We start from the raw sequence: 15,339 nt of genomic DNA on the forward strand, positions 1-15,339 counted from the left end.
AGCCAATGTGTCTCCCCATTTAAATTTATGTGATAATTGTGCCATAGTGTCCAAACAAAGTAAGGACAGTAATGCCACAGATAATGATATTGCCCAAGATGATTCCTCAAATGAGGGGAGTAAACATGATACTACATCATCCCCTACTGTGTCTACACCAGTTATGCCCACACAGGAGGCCCCTAGTACATCTAGTGCGCCAATACTTATTACCATGCAACAATTAACGGCTGTAATGGATAACTCCATAGCAAATCTTTTATCCAAAATGCCTTCTTATCAGAGAAAGCGCGATTGCTCTGTTTTAAACACTGAAGAGCAAGAGGACGCTGATGATATCTGTTCTGTCATACCCTCACACCAATCTCAAGGGGCCATGAGGGAGGTTTTGTCTGATGGAGAAATTTCAGATTCAGGAAAAATTTCTCATCAAGCTGAACCTGATGTTGTGACATTTAAATTAGAACATCTCCGCGCACTGCTTAAGGAGGTGTTATCTACTCTGGATGATTGTGACAATTTGGTCATTCCAGAGAAATTATGTAAGATGGACAAGTTCCTAGAGGTTCCGGTGCCCCCCGACGCTTTTCCTATACCCAAGCGGGTGGCGGACATAGTAAATAAAGAGTGGGAAAGGCCCGGCATACCTTTTTCCCCCCCCCCCCCTATATTTAAGAAATTATTTCCTATAGTCGACCCCAGAAAGGACTTATGGCAGACAGTCCCCAAGGTCGAGGGGGCGGTTTCTACTCTAAACAAACGCACTACTATTCCTATCGAAGATAGTTGTGCTTTCAAAGATCCTATGGATAAGAAATTAGAGGGTTTGCTTAAAAAGATTTTTGTACAGCAAGGTTACCTTCTACAACCAATTTCATGCATTGTTCCTGTCACTACGGCAGCGTGTTTCTGGTTCGAGGAACTAGAAAAATCGCTCAGTAAAGAATCTTCGTATGAGGAGGTTATGGACAGAGTTCAAGCACTTAAATTGGCTAACTTTTGTTTTAGATGCCGCTTTGCAATTAGCTAGATTAGCGGCGAAAAATTCAGGGTTTGCTGTCGTGGCACGCAGAGCGATTTGGCTAAAGTCTTGGTCAGCGGATGTGTCTTCCAAGACAAAATTGCTTAACATTCCTTTCAAAGGTAAAACATTATTTGGACCTGATTTGAAAGAGATTATTTCAGACATCACTGGGGGAAAGGGCCACGCCCTCCCACAGGATAGGTCTTTTAAGGCTAAAAATAAGCCTAATTTTCGTCCCTTTCGCAGAAACGGACCAGTCTCTAATTCTGTATCCTCTAAGCAAGAGGGAAATACTTCACAACCCAAACCAGCCTGGAAACCAATGCAAGGCTGGAACAAGGGTAAGCAGACCAAGAAGCCTACCACTGCTACCAAAACAGCATGAAGGGATAGCCCCCGATCCGGGACCGGATCTAGTGGGGGGCAGACTTTCTGTCTTTGCTCAGGCTTGGGCAAGAGATGTTCAGGATCCTTGGGCGCTAGAAATAGTTTCTCAAGGTTATCTCCTGGAATTCAAGGAACTACCCCCAAGGGGAAGGTTCCACAGGTCTCAATTATCTTCAAACCAAATAAAGAGACAGGCATTCTTACATTGTGTAGAAGACCTGTTAAAGATGGGAGTGATACATCCAGTTCCAATAAGAGAACAAGGAATGGGATTTTATTCCAATCTGTTCATAGTTCCCAAAAAAGAGGGAACATTCAGACCAATTTTGGATCTAAAGATCCTAAACAAATTTCTCAGGGTACCATCGTTCAAAATGGAAACTATTCGAACGATCCTACCTACTATCCAGGAAAATCAATTTATGACTACCGTGGATTTAAAGGATGCGTACCTACATATTCCTATCCACAAGGAACATCATCAGTTCCTAAGGTTCACTTTTCTGGACAAGCATTACCAGTTTGTGGCACTTCCATTCGGATTTGCCACTGCTCCAAGGATTTTCACAAAGGTACTAGGGTCCCTTCTAGCGGTTCTAAGACCAAGGGGCATTGCAGTAGTACCTTACTTGGACGACATCCTGATTCAAGCGTCGTCCCTGTCAAAAGCAAAGGCTCATACGGACATCGTCCCAGCCTTTCTCAGATCTAACGGATGGAAGGTGAACAAAGAAAAAAGTTCTCTGTCCCCGTCAACAAGAGTTCCCTTCTTGGGAACAATAATAGATTCCTTAGAAATGAGGATTTTTCTGACAGAGGTCAGAAAATCAAAACTTCTAAGCTCTTGTCAAGTACTTCATTCTGTTCCTCGTCCTTCCATAGCGCAGTGCATGGAAGTAATAGGATTGATGGTTGCAACAATGGACATAGTTCCTTTTGCACGAATTCATCTAAGACCATTACAACTGTGCATGCTCAGACAGTGGAATGGGGATTATACAGACTTGTCTCCGACGATTCAAGTAGATCAAAAGACCAGAGATTCACTCCGTTGGTGGCTGACTCTGGACAATCTGTCACAGGGAATGAGCTTCTGCAGACCAGAGTGGGTCATTGTCACGACCGACGCCAGCCTAGTGGGCTGGGGCGCGGTCTGGGAATCCCTGAAAGCTCAGGGTCTATGGTCTCGGGAAGAGTCTCTTCTGCCGATAAACATTCTGGAACTGAGAGCGATATTCAATGCTCTCAGAGCTTGGCCTCAACTAGCAAAGGCCAAATTCATAAGGTTTCAGTCAGACAACATGACGACCGTTGCATATATCAATCATCAGGGGGGAACAAGGACTTCCCTGGCGATGAAAGAAGTGACCAAGATAATTCAATGGGCGGAGGATCACTCCTGCCACTTGTCTGCGATCCACATCCCAGGAGTGGAAAATTGGGAAGCGGATTTTCTGAGTCGTCAGACATTCCATCCGGGGGAGTGGGAACTCCATCCGGAAATCTTTGCCCAAATAACTCATTTATGGGGCATTCCAGACATGGATCTGATGGCGTCTCGTCAGAACTTCAAGGTTCCTTGCTACGGGTCCAGATCCAGGGATCCCAAGGCGACCCTAGTAGATGCACTAGTAGCACCTGGGACCTTCAACCTAGCTTATGTATTCCCACCGTTTCCTCTCATCCCCAGGCTGGTAGCCAGGATCAATCAGGAGAGGGCCTCGGTGATCTTGATAGCTCCTGCGTGGCCACGCAGGACTTGGTATGCAGACCTGGTGAATATGTCATTGGCTCCACCATGGAAGCTACCTTTGAGACAGGACCTTCTTGTTCAGGGTCCATTCGAACATCCGAATCTGGTTTCCCTCCAACTGACGGCTTGGAGATTGAACGCTTGATTTTATCAAAGCGTGGGTTTTCAGATTCTGTAATAGATACTCTGATTCAGGCTAGAAATATGGAAAAAATATATCTGTTGGTGTGAATCTAAAGGATTCCCATGGAACAAGATAAAAATTCCTAAGATTCTATCCTTTCTACAAGAAGGTTTGGAGAAAGGATTATCTGCAAGTTCTCTGAAGGGACAGATCTCTGCTTTATCTGTTTTACTTCACAAAAGACTGGCAGCTGTGCCAGATGTTCAAGCATTTGTTCAGGCTCTGGTTAGGATCAAGCCTGTTTACAGACCTTTGACTCCTCCCTGGAGTCTAAATCTAGTTCTTTCAGTTCTTCAAGGGGTTCCGTTTGAACCCTTACATTCCGTAGATATTAAGTTATTATCTTGGAAAGTTTTGTTTTTGGTTGCAATTTCTTCTGCTAGAAGAGTTTCAGAGTTATCTGCTCTGCAGTGTTCTCCGCCCTATCTGGTGTTCCATGCAGATAAGGTGGTTTTGCGTACTAAGCCTGGTTTTCTTCCAAAAGTTGTTTCCAACAAAAATATTAACCAGGAGATAGTTGTACCTTCTTTGTGTCCGAATCCAGTTTCAAAGAAGGAACGTTTGTTACACAATTTGGACGTAGTCTGTGCTCTAAAATTCTATTTAGAGGCTACTAAAGATTTCAGACAAACATCTTCCTTGTTTGTTGTTTATTCTGGTAAAAGGAGAGGTCAAAAAGCGACTTCTACCTCTCTTTCCTTTTGGCTTAAAAGCATTATCCGATTGGCTTATGAGACTGCCGGACGGCAGCCTCCTGAAAGAATCACAGCTCACTCCACTAGGGCTGTGGCTTCCACATGGGCCTTCAAGAACGAGGCTTCTGTTGACCAGATATGTAAGGCAGCGACTTGGTCTTCACTGCACACTTTTGCCAAATTTTACAAATTTGATACTTTTGCTTCTTCGGAGGCTATTTTTGGGAGAAAGGTTTTGCAAGCTGTGGTGCCTTCCGTTTAGGTAACCTGATTTGCTCCCTCCCTTCATCCGTGTCCTAAAGCTTTGGTATTGGTTCCCACAAGTAAGGATGACGCCGTGGACCGGACACACCAATGTTGGAGAAAACAGAATTTATGCTTACCTGATAAATTACTTTCTCCAACGGTGTGTCCGGTCCACGGCCCGCCCTGGTTTTTTTAATCAGGTCTGATGAATTATTTTCTCTAACTACAGTCACCACGGTATCATATGGTTTCTCCTATATATATTTCCTCCTGTCCGTCGGTCGAATGACTGGGGTGGGCGGAGCCTAGGAGGGATCATGTGACCAGCTTTGCTGGGACTCTTTGCCATTTCCTGTTAGGGAAGAGAATATCCCACAAGTAAGGATGACGCCGTGGACCGGACACACCGTTGGAGAAAGTAATTTATCAGGTAAGCATAAATTCTGTTTTTATTCAGGAGCAGAACATTCAGTACATTATTTTATTCAGGAGCAGAACACCCAGTACATTATTTTATTCAGGAGTAGAACATTCAGTACATTATTTTATTCAGGAGCAGAACATTCAGTACATTATTTTATTCAGGAGCAGAACATTCAGTACATTATTTTATTCAGGAGCAGAACATTCAGTACATTATTTTATTCAGGAGCAGAACACCCAGTACATTATTTTATTCAGGAGTAGAACATTCAGTACATTATTTTATTCAGGAGCAGAACATTCAGTACATTATTTTATTCAGGAGCAGAACACCCAGTACATTATTTTATTCAGGAGCAGAACGTTCAGTACATTATTTTATTCAGGAGCAGAACACCCAGTACATTATTTTATTCAGGAGCAGAACATTCAGTACATTATTTTATTCAGGAGCAGAACATTCAGTACATTATTTTATTCAGGAGCAGAACACCCAGTACATTATTTTATTCAGGAGCAGAACACCCAGTACATTATTTTATTCAGGAGCAGAACATTCAGTACATTATTTTATTCAGGAGCAGAACACTCAGTACATTATTTTATTCAGGAGCAGAACACTCAGTACATTATTTTATTCAGGAGCAGAACACTCAGTACATTATTTTATTCAGGAGCAGAACATTCAGTACTTTATTTTATTCAGGAGCAGAACATTCAGTACATTATTTTATTCAGGAGCAGAACACCCAGTACATTATTTTATTCAGGAGCAGAACATTCAGTACATTATTTTATTCAGGAGCAGAACATTCAGTACATTATTTTATTCAAGAGCAGAACATTCAGTACATTATTTTATTCAGGAGCAGAACACCCAGTACATTATTTTATTCAGGAGCAGAACACCCAGTACATTATTTTATTCAGGAGCAGAACACCCAGTACATTATTTTATTCAGGAGCAGAACACTCAGTACATTATTTTATTCAGGAGCAGAACACTCAGTACATTATTTTATTCAGGAGCAGAACACTCAGTACATTATTTTATTCAGGAGCAGAACACTCAGTACATTATTTTATTCAGGAGCAGAACATTCAGTACATTATTTTATTCAGGAGCAGAACACCCAGTACATTATTTTATTCAGGAGCAGAACATTCAGTACATTATTTTATTCAGGAGCAGAACATTCAGTACATTATTTTATTCAGGAGCAGAACACCCAGTACATTATTTTATTCAGGAGCAGAACACCCAGTACATTATTTTATTCAGGAGTAGAACACTCAGTACATTATTTTATTCAGGAGCAGAACATTCAGTACATTATTTTATTCAGGAGCAGAACACCCAGTACATTATTTTATTCAGGAGCAGAACATGCAGTACATTATTTTATTCAGGAGCAGAACATGCAGTACATTATTTTATTCAGGAGCAGAACACCCAGTACATTATTTTATTCAGGAGCAGAACACTCAGTACATTATTTTATTCAGGAGCAGAACAGTCGGTACATTATTTTATTCAGGAGCAGAACAGTCGGTACATTATTTTATTCAGGAGCAGAACATTCGGTACATTATTTTATTCAGGAGCAGAACATTCAGTACATTATTTTATTCAGGAGCAGAACACTCAGTACATTATTTTACAACAAAAAAAAAACAACTTCATTATATTTAGAGAAACAAAATCTCCTTAAAGGGAAATGAAAGATAAAAATGTTTGCAGTTTTACTGATATTATGACATTTTCTTGTAGAGCTGCTAGGAGCACTATATGGCAGGATATGATGATGCTGCTATCTAGTGCGCTTGCCTGCTAGGAGCACTATATGGCAGGAGATGATGCTGCTGCTTTCTAGTGCGCTTGCCTGCTAGGAGCACTATATGGCAGGAGATGATGATGCTGCTATCTAGTGCGCTTGCCTGCTAGGAGCACTATATGGCAGGAGATGATGATGCTGCTATCTAGTGCGCTTGCCTGCTAGGAGCACTATATGGCAGGAGATGATGCTGCTGCTATCTAGTGCGCTTGCATATGGATAAACTACTGACATATAGTGCTCCTGAGCTTACACCCCCTGCTTTTCAACAAAAGATAGCAAGAGAACAAACACAATGTGATAACAGAAGTAAATTATCTATGTGTAAAACAAAATAGTTTCATGCCCTGTTAACCCTCCCCTTATAAAGGGTCTGTAATGTGAATCTGAGCCTTTATTTATTCAGAGCAGGAATCTGGGACGTTGTTTATTAAAGAGTAAATCTAGGTAGGCTGAGAGTAGCTCAGGAGTGTGCACGTGTCTTTAGCTTTCTGTGGCAGCAGTGTTTTAACTATTGCTATAAACAATGTTGCAAATGTTGCTGCCAGATAGCTTAAGCATGTGCACGCTCCTGAGCTCACCTTGGATTACTCCTTAAAGGGACATGAAACCCTACATTTTTCTTTAATGATTTAGAAGTTAAACAACTTTCACATTTACTTGTATTATCGAATTGGTTTTGTTCTTTTGGTATCATTTGTTTAAAAACATACCTAGGTAGGTTCAGGAGCTATCCTGTGATTGTTGGTTGCACATAAATGCTTCTCGTCATTGGTTTACTGATGTGTTCAGCAAGCTCCCAGGAGTGCATTGCTTCTCCTTCAATAAAGGATATAAAAAGAATTAAGTATTATGTATAATAGCAGTAAATTGAAAGTTGTTTAAAATTCTATCGGCTAGATTTAGAGTTCTGCGTCCAAAGGGGTGCGTTAGCAACGCATGCTTTTTTCCCCCCGCACCTTTTAAACAACTCTGGTATTTAGAGTTCACAGAATGGTTGCGTTAGGCTCCAAAAAAGGGAGCGTAGAGCATATTTACCGCCACTGCAACTCTCGATACCAGCGTTGCTTACGGATGCGGCCAGCTTAAAAAACGTGCTTGTGCACGATTCCCCCATAGAAAACAATGGGGCAGTTTGAGCTGAAAAAAAAACCTAACACCTGCAAAAAACCATTGTTTCCTATGGGGAAACACTTCCTATGTCTGCACCTAACACCCTAACATGTACCCCGAGTCTAAACACCCCTAACCTTACTCTTATTAACCCCTAATCTGCCGCCCCCGCTATCGCTGACCCCTGCATATTATTATTAACCCCTAATCTGCCGCTCCGTACACCGCCGCAACCTACATTATACCTATGTACCCCTAATCTGCTGCCCCTAACACCGCCGACCCCTATATTATATTTGTTAACCCCTAATCTGCCACCGCCGCTATCGCTGACCCCTGCATATTATTATTAACCCCTAATCTGCCGCTCCGTACACCGCCGCAACCTACGTTATCCCTATGTACCCCTAATCTGCTGCCCCTAACACCGCCGACCCCTATATTATATTTATTAACCCCTAATCTGCCGCCCCCAACGTCGCCGCTACCTTACCTACACTTATTAACCCCTAATCTGTCGACCGGATCTCGCCGCTACTATAATAAATGTATTAACCCCTAAATAAATTAACTCTTAGGGCAGATTAGGGGTTAATACTATTTATTATAGGGTTATTGAGGCGGGAGTGAGGCGGATTAGGAGTTAATACATTTATTATAGTAGCGGTGAAGTCCGGTCGGCAGATTAGGGGTTAATAAGTGTAGGTAGGTGGAGGCAACGTTGGGGGCGGCAGATTAGGGGTTAAAAAATATTATGTAGGTGTCGGCGGTATTAGGGGCAGCAGATTAGGGGTACATAGGGATAATGTAGGTTGCGGCGGTGTGCGGTTGGCAGATTAGGGGTTAAATTTTTTTAATAGAGTGGCGGCGATGTGGGGGGACCTCGGTTTAGGGGTACATAGGTAGTTTATGGGTGTTAGTGTACTTTAGAGCACAGTAGTTAAGAGCTTTATGAACAGGCGTTAGCCCAGAAAGCTCTTAACTACTGACTTTTTTTCTGCGGCTGCAGTTTTGTCGTTAGATTTCTAACGCTCACTTCAGCCACGACTCTAAATACCAGCGTTAGAAAGATCCCATTGAAAAGATAGGATACGCAATTGACGTAAGGGGATCTGCGGTATGGAAAAGTCGCGGCTGCAAAGTGAGCGTTAGACCCTTTCCTGACTGACTCTAAATACCAGCGGTAGCCCAAAACCAGCGTTAGGAGCCTCTAACGCTGGTTTTGACGGCTACCGCCAAACTCTAAATCTAGCCGTATGATTTGTTGTCTGAATCATAAAAGAAATATTTTGGGTTTCATGTCCTTTTAACAAAGGTTACCAAGAGAACAAAATAAAACTGATTATAGAGGTAGATTGGAATGTTGCTGGATGCTTTATCTGGTTTTGTTTCTTTAGACACAGACTGTGCCCCTTAGTACTGTGTGCCCTTATACTCTGCCCCTTTAGTACTGTGTGCCCTTATACTGTGCCCCTTAGTACTGTGTGCCCTTATACTGTGTCCTATAGTACTGTGTGCCCTTATACTGTGTCCCTTAGTACTGTGTGCCCTTATACTGTGCCCCTTAGTACTGTGTGCCCTTATACTGTGCCCCTTAGGACTGTGTGCCCTTATACTGTGCCCCTTAGTACTGTGTGCCCTTATACTGTGCCCCTTAGTACTGTGTGCCCTTATACTGTGCCCCTTAGTACTGTGCCCCTTAGTACTGTGCCCCTTAGTACTGTGCCCCTTAGTACTGTGTGCCCTTATACTGTGCCCCTTATACTGTGTCCTATAGTACTGTGTGCCCTTATACTGTGCCCCTTAGTACTGTGTGCCCTTATACTGTGCCCCTTAGTACTGTGTGTCCTTATATTGTTCCCCTTAGTACTGTGTGCCCTTATACTGTGTCCTATAGTACTGTGTGCCCTTATACTGCGCCCCTTAGTACTGTTTGCCCTTATGCTGCGCCCCTTAGTACTGTGTGCCCTTATACTGTGTCCTATAGTACTGTGTGCCCTTATACTGTGCCCCTTAGTACTGTGTGCCCTTATACTGTGCCCCTTAGTACTGTGTGCCCTTATACTGTGCCCCTTAGTACTGTGTGCCCTTATACTGTGCCCCTTATACTGTGTCCTATAGTACTGTGTGCCCTTATACTGCGCCCCTTAGTACTGTGTGCCCCTTATACTGTGCCCCTTATACTGCGCCCCTTAGTACTGTGTGCCCTTATACTGCGCCCCTTAGTACTGTGTGCCCTTATACTGTGCCCTACAGTACTGTGTGCCCTTATACTGTGCCCTATAGTACTGTGTGCCCTTATACTGCGCCCCTTAGTACTGTGTGCCCCTTATACTGTGCCCCTTATACTGCGCCCCTTAGTACTGTGTGCCCTTATACTGCGCCCCTTAGTACTGTGCCCCTTATACAGTGTCCTATAGTACTGTGTGCCCTTATACTGCGCCCCTTAGTACTGTGTGCCCCTTATACTGTGCCCCTTATACTGCGCCCCTTAGTACTGTGTGCCCTTATACTGCGCCCCTTAGTACTGTGTGCCCTTATACTGTGCCCTATAGTACTGTGTGCCCTTATACTGTGCCCTATAGTACTGTGTGCCCCTTAGTACTGTGTGCCCTTATACTGCGCCCCTTAGTACTGTGTGCCCTTATACTGCGCCCCTTAGTACTGTGTGCCTTTATACTGCGCCCCTTAGTACAGTGTGCCCTTATACTGCGCCCCTTCTCCCTGGTTTTGTTACTTTAGACTGCGCCCAATAGTATTGTACACTGCTCTGCACCTATATTGTTTTACCCCTCTCACTGCGTATCATACCATGACCTTTGTGTGTCTGCAGATATCCATAAGATTGGTTTTATTTTCTTCATGATCTTCTCGCTAACTCACATGCTACTGACCTGCATCATCTGGAGCATGACGAAAAAATACTCAGTAAGTTCTGAGGTAAGGCTGCTGTATCGCAAGTATGGGGTATTTACTTTGATCTTACTGACCCACATCGTGACCATGGTATATGCAGACACCACTACTGCAACTGGACCCCACAAGACCATGAATTATGCCAAAATATTGTTCTCTTAGAGAGATTTTTTTTTAGAGATATATATATATATATCCAGATCCCAGCAGGGGGCAGCATGAGCTAATGTATATGTCTAATGAGGGGACACATACAGATCCCAGCAGGGGGCAGCGTGAGCTAATGTATATGTGTAATGAGGGGACACATACAGATCCCAGCAGGGGGCAGCATGAGCTAATTTATATGTGTAATGAGGGGGGGCATACAGAGCCCAGCAGGGGGCAGCATGAGCTAATGTATATGTGTAATGAGGGGGGGCATACAGAGCCCAGCAGGGGGCAGTGTGAGCTAATGTATATGTGTAATGAGGGGACACATACAGAGCCCAGCAGGGGGCAGTGTGAGCTAATGTATATGTGTAATGAGGGGACACATACAGATCCCAGCAGAGGGCAGCATGAGCTAATGTATATGTGTAATGAGGGGACACATACAGATCCCAGCAGAGGGCAGCATGAGCTAATGTATATGTGTAATGAGGGGACACATACAGATCCCAGCAGAGGGCAGCATGAGCTAATGTATATGTGTAATGAGGGGACACATACAGATCCCAGCAGAGGGCAGCATGAGCTAATGTATATGTGTAATGAGGGGACACATACAGATCCCAGCAGAGGGCAGCATGAGCTAATGTATATGTGTAATGAGGGGGGGCATACAGAGCCCAGCAGGGGGCAGCGTGAGCTAATGTATATGTGTAATGAGGGGACACATACAGATCCCAGCAGGGGGCAGCGTGAGCTAATGTATATGTGTAATGAGGGGACACATACAGATCCCAGCAGGGGGCAGCGTGAGCTAATGTATATGTGTAATGAGGGGACACATACAGATCCCAGCAGGGGGCAGCGTGAGCTAATGTATATGTGTAATGAGGGGACACATACAGATCCCAGCAGGGGGCAGCGTGAGCTAATGTATATGTGTAATGAGGGGACACATACAGATCCCAGCAGGGGGCAGCATGAGCTAATGTATATGTGTAATGAGGGGGCACATACAGATCCCAGCAGGGGGCAGCATGAGCTAATGTGTATGTGTAATGAGGGGACACATACAGATCCCAGCAGGGGGCAGCGTGAGCTAATGTATATGTGTAATGAGGGGGCACACAGAGAGCCCAGCAGGGGGCAGCATGAGCTAACGCTGTATATGTGTAATGAGGGGGCACACAGAGAGCCCAGCAGAGGGCAGCATGAGCTAATGCTGTATATGTGTAATGAGGGGGCACATACAGATCCCAGCAGGGGGCAGCATGAGCTAATGCTGTATATGTGTAATGAGGGGGAGGCATACAGAGCCCAGCGGGGGCAGCATGAGCTAATGTATATGTGTAATGAGGGGACACATACAGAGTCCAGCAGGGGGCAGCATGAGCTAATGTATATGTGTAATCAGGGGGGACATACAGAGCCCAGCAGGGGGCAGCATGAGCTAATGCTGTATATGTGTAATGAGGGGGCACATACAGATCCCAGCAGGGGGCAGCATGAGCTAATGCTGTATATGTGTAATGAGGGGGGGGGGGCATACAGAGCCCAGCAGGGGGCAGCGTGAGCTAATGCTGTATATGTGTAATGAGGGGGCACAAACAGAACCCAGCAGGGGGCAGCATGAGCTAATGCTGTATATGTGTAATGAGAGGACACATACAGATCCCAGCAGGGGGCAGCATGAGCTAATGCTGTATATGTGTAATGAGAGGGCACATACAGAGCCCAGCAGGGGGCGGTGTCAGCTAATGGTATATAGGTGTAATGAGGGGGCACAACAGGGGGCAGTGTCCGCTAATAGTATATAGGTGTAATGAGGGGGCACAGCAAGGGGCAGTGTCAGCTAATAGTATATAAGTGTAATGAGGGGGCACATACAGAGCCCAGCAGGGGGCAGTTTGACCTAATAGTATATAGGTGTAATGAGGGGGCACATAAAGAGCCCAGCAGGGGGCAGTGTTAGCTAATAGTATATAGGTGTAATGAGGGGGCCCATACAGAGCACAGCAGGGGGCAGTGTGAGCTAATAGTATATAGGTATAATGAGGGGGCACATACGGAGCCCAGCAGGGGGCAGTGTTGGTTAATGGTATATAGGTGTAATGAGGGGGCCACATAGATAGCCCAGGAGGGGGCAGTTTCAGCATATAGGTGTAATGAGGGGGCACAGCAGGGGCAGTGTCAGCTAATGGTATATAGGTGTAATAAGGGGGCACAGCAGGGGGCAGTGTCAGCTTATAGTATATAGGTGTAATGAGGGGGCACAGCAGGGGGCAGTTTCAGCTAATAGTGTATAGGTGTAATGAGGGGGCACATACAGAGCCCAGCAGGGGGCAGTATGAGCTAATGGTATATAGTTGTAATGAGGGGGCCCATACAGAGCACAGCAGGGGGCAGTGTCAGCTAATAGTATATAGGTGTAATGAGGGGGCACATACAGAACCCAGTAGGGGGCAGTGTCAGCTAATAGTATATAGGTGTAATGAGGGGGCACATACAGAACCCAGTAGGGGGCAGTGTGAGCTAATAGTATATAGGTCTGAGGGGGCACAGCAGGGGGCAGTGTGAGCTAATAGTATATAGGTGTAATGAGGGGGCACATACAGAGCCCATCAGGGGGGCACTGTCGGCTAACGGTATATAGGTGTAATGAGGGGGCACATACAGAGCCCAGCAGGGGGGCAGTGTCAGCTAACGGTATATAGGTGTAATGAGGGGGCACATACAGAGCACAGCAGGGGGCAGTGTGAGCTAATAGTATATAGTTGTAATGTGGGGGCCCATACAGAGCACAGCAGGGGGCAGTGTGAGTTAATAGTATATAGGTGTAATGAGGAGCACATACAGAGCCCAGCAGGGGGCAGTGTCAGCTAATGGTATAAAGGTGTAATGAGGGGGCACATGCAGAGCCCAGCAGGAGGTAGTGTCAGCTAATAGTATATAGGTGTAATGAGCGGGCACATACAGAGCCCAGCAGGGGGCAGTGTCAGCTAATAGTATATAGGTGTAATGAGCGGGCACATGCAGAGCCCAGCAGGAGGTAGTGTCAGCTAATAGTATATAGGTGTAATGAGCGGGCACATACAGAGCCCAGCAGGAGGTAGTGTCAGCTAATAGTATATAGGTGTAATGAGCGGGCACATACAGAGCCCAACAGGGGGCATTCTCAGCTAATTGTATATTGGTGTAATGAGGAGGCACATGTAGAGCCCAGCAGGGGGCAGTGTCGGCTAATAGTATATAGGTGTAATAAGGGGGCACATGCAGAGCCCAGCAGGGGGCAGTGTCAGCTAATAGTATATATAGGTGTAATGAGGGGGCACATGCAGAGCCCAGCAGGAGGCAGTGCCAGCTAATAGTATATAGGTGTAATGAGGGGGCACATACAGAGCCCATCAGGGGGCAGTGTCAGCTAATAGTATATAGTTGTAATATGGGGGCACATACAGAGCCCATCAGGGGCAGTGTCAGCTAATAGTATATAGGTGTAATGAGGGGGCACATACAGAGCCCAGCAGGGGGCAGTGTCGGCTAATAGTATATAGTTGTAATGAGGGGGCAGTGTCAGCTAATGATATATAGGTGTAATGAGGGGGCACATGCAGAGCCCAGCAGGAGGCAGTGTCTGCTAATGGTATATAGGTGTAATGAGGGGGCACATGCAGAGCCCAGCAGGTGGCAGTGTCAGGTAATAGTATATAGGTGTAATGAGGGGGCAGTGTCAGCTAATGATATATAGGTGTAATGAGGTTGCACATACAGAGCCCAGCAGGGGGCAGTGTCGGCTAATAGTATATAGTTGTAATATGGGGGCACATACAGAGCCCAGCAGGAGGCAGTGTCAGCTAATAGTATATAGGTGTAATGAGGGGGCACATGCAGAGCCCAGCAGGGGGCAGTGTCAGCTAATAGTGTATATAGGTGTAATGAGGGGGCACATGCAGAGCCCAGCAGGGGGAAGTGTCAGCTAATAGTGTATATAGGTGTAATGAGGGGGCACATGCAGAGCCCAGCAGGGGGCAGTGTCAGCTAATAGTGTATATAGTTGTAATGAGGGGGCACATGCAGAGCCCAGCAGGGGGCAGTGTCAGCTAATAGTATATAGGTGTAATGAGGGGGCACATGCAGAGCCCAGCAGGGGGCAGTGTCAGCTAATAGTATATAGGTGTAATGAGGGGGCACATGCAGAGCCCAGCAGGGGGCAGTGTCAGCTAATAGTATATAGTTGTAATATGGGGGCACATGCAGAGCCCAGCAGGGGGCAGTGTCAGCTAATAGTATATAGGTGTAATGAGGGGGCACATGCAGAGCCCAGCAGGGGGCAGTGTATACCAACGCAATGTAGGGAAGGGCTGTATACAGAGTAATATAAATGTTCTGTGCATTGCTCACTAGGGGGCAGTGTTCAGTTACAGCGCTAGACTCATAGGGCTACAGTCTTCCCCATCTCTGCTATTGTATTTTTTGGGCCCATTCTCCTCCCTGGTGCACAGCATTTCCACTCACTGTGCTGCTCTAGTTATTTATAAGGGAAGTGTGTAGTGTGCACAGGGCTGTCACACCATGTGCTGTGTATACTGTGTAAGCTCCTCTGTGTCTGTGTG

At 45.3% G+C, this 15,339-nt stretch overlaps 1 protein-coding gene across 5 annotated transcripts in view; it reads left to right on the forward strand.

Annotated features, from left to right (window-relative positions):
• Positions 1–15,339, forward strand: part of PGAP2 (post-GPI attachment to proteins 2) — a 108,396-nt gene that overhangs the window by 16,388 nt on the left and 76,669 nt on the right. For 3 of the 5 annotated variants that reach the window (XM_053708818.1, XM_053708822.1, XM_053708820.1), the window contains exon 4: positions 10,494–10,600. In XM_053708818.1, the coding sequence (XP_053564793.1) occupies positions 10,494–10,600 (107 nt within the window). The remainder of the gene's footprint in view (positions 1–10,493; positions 10,601–15,339) is intronic. The other 2 variants (XM_053708821.1, XM_053708823.1) reach the window with 1 other exon arrangement.

This window comes from Bombina bombina, chromosome 3 (genome assembly GCF_027579735.1).
Source record: "Bombina bombina isolate aBomBom1 chromosome 3, aBomBom1.pri, whole genome shotgun sequence".
Taxonomy (NCBI): Eukaryota; Metazoa; Chordata; class Amphibia; order Anura; family Bombinatoridae; genus Bombina; species Bombina bombina.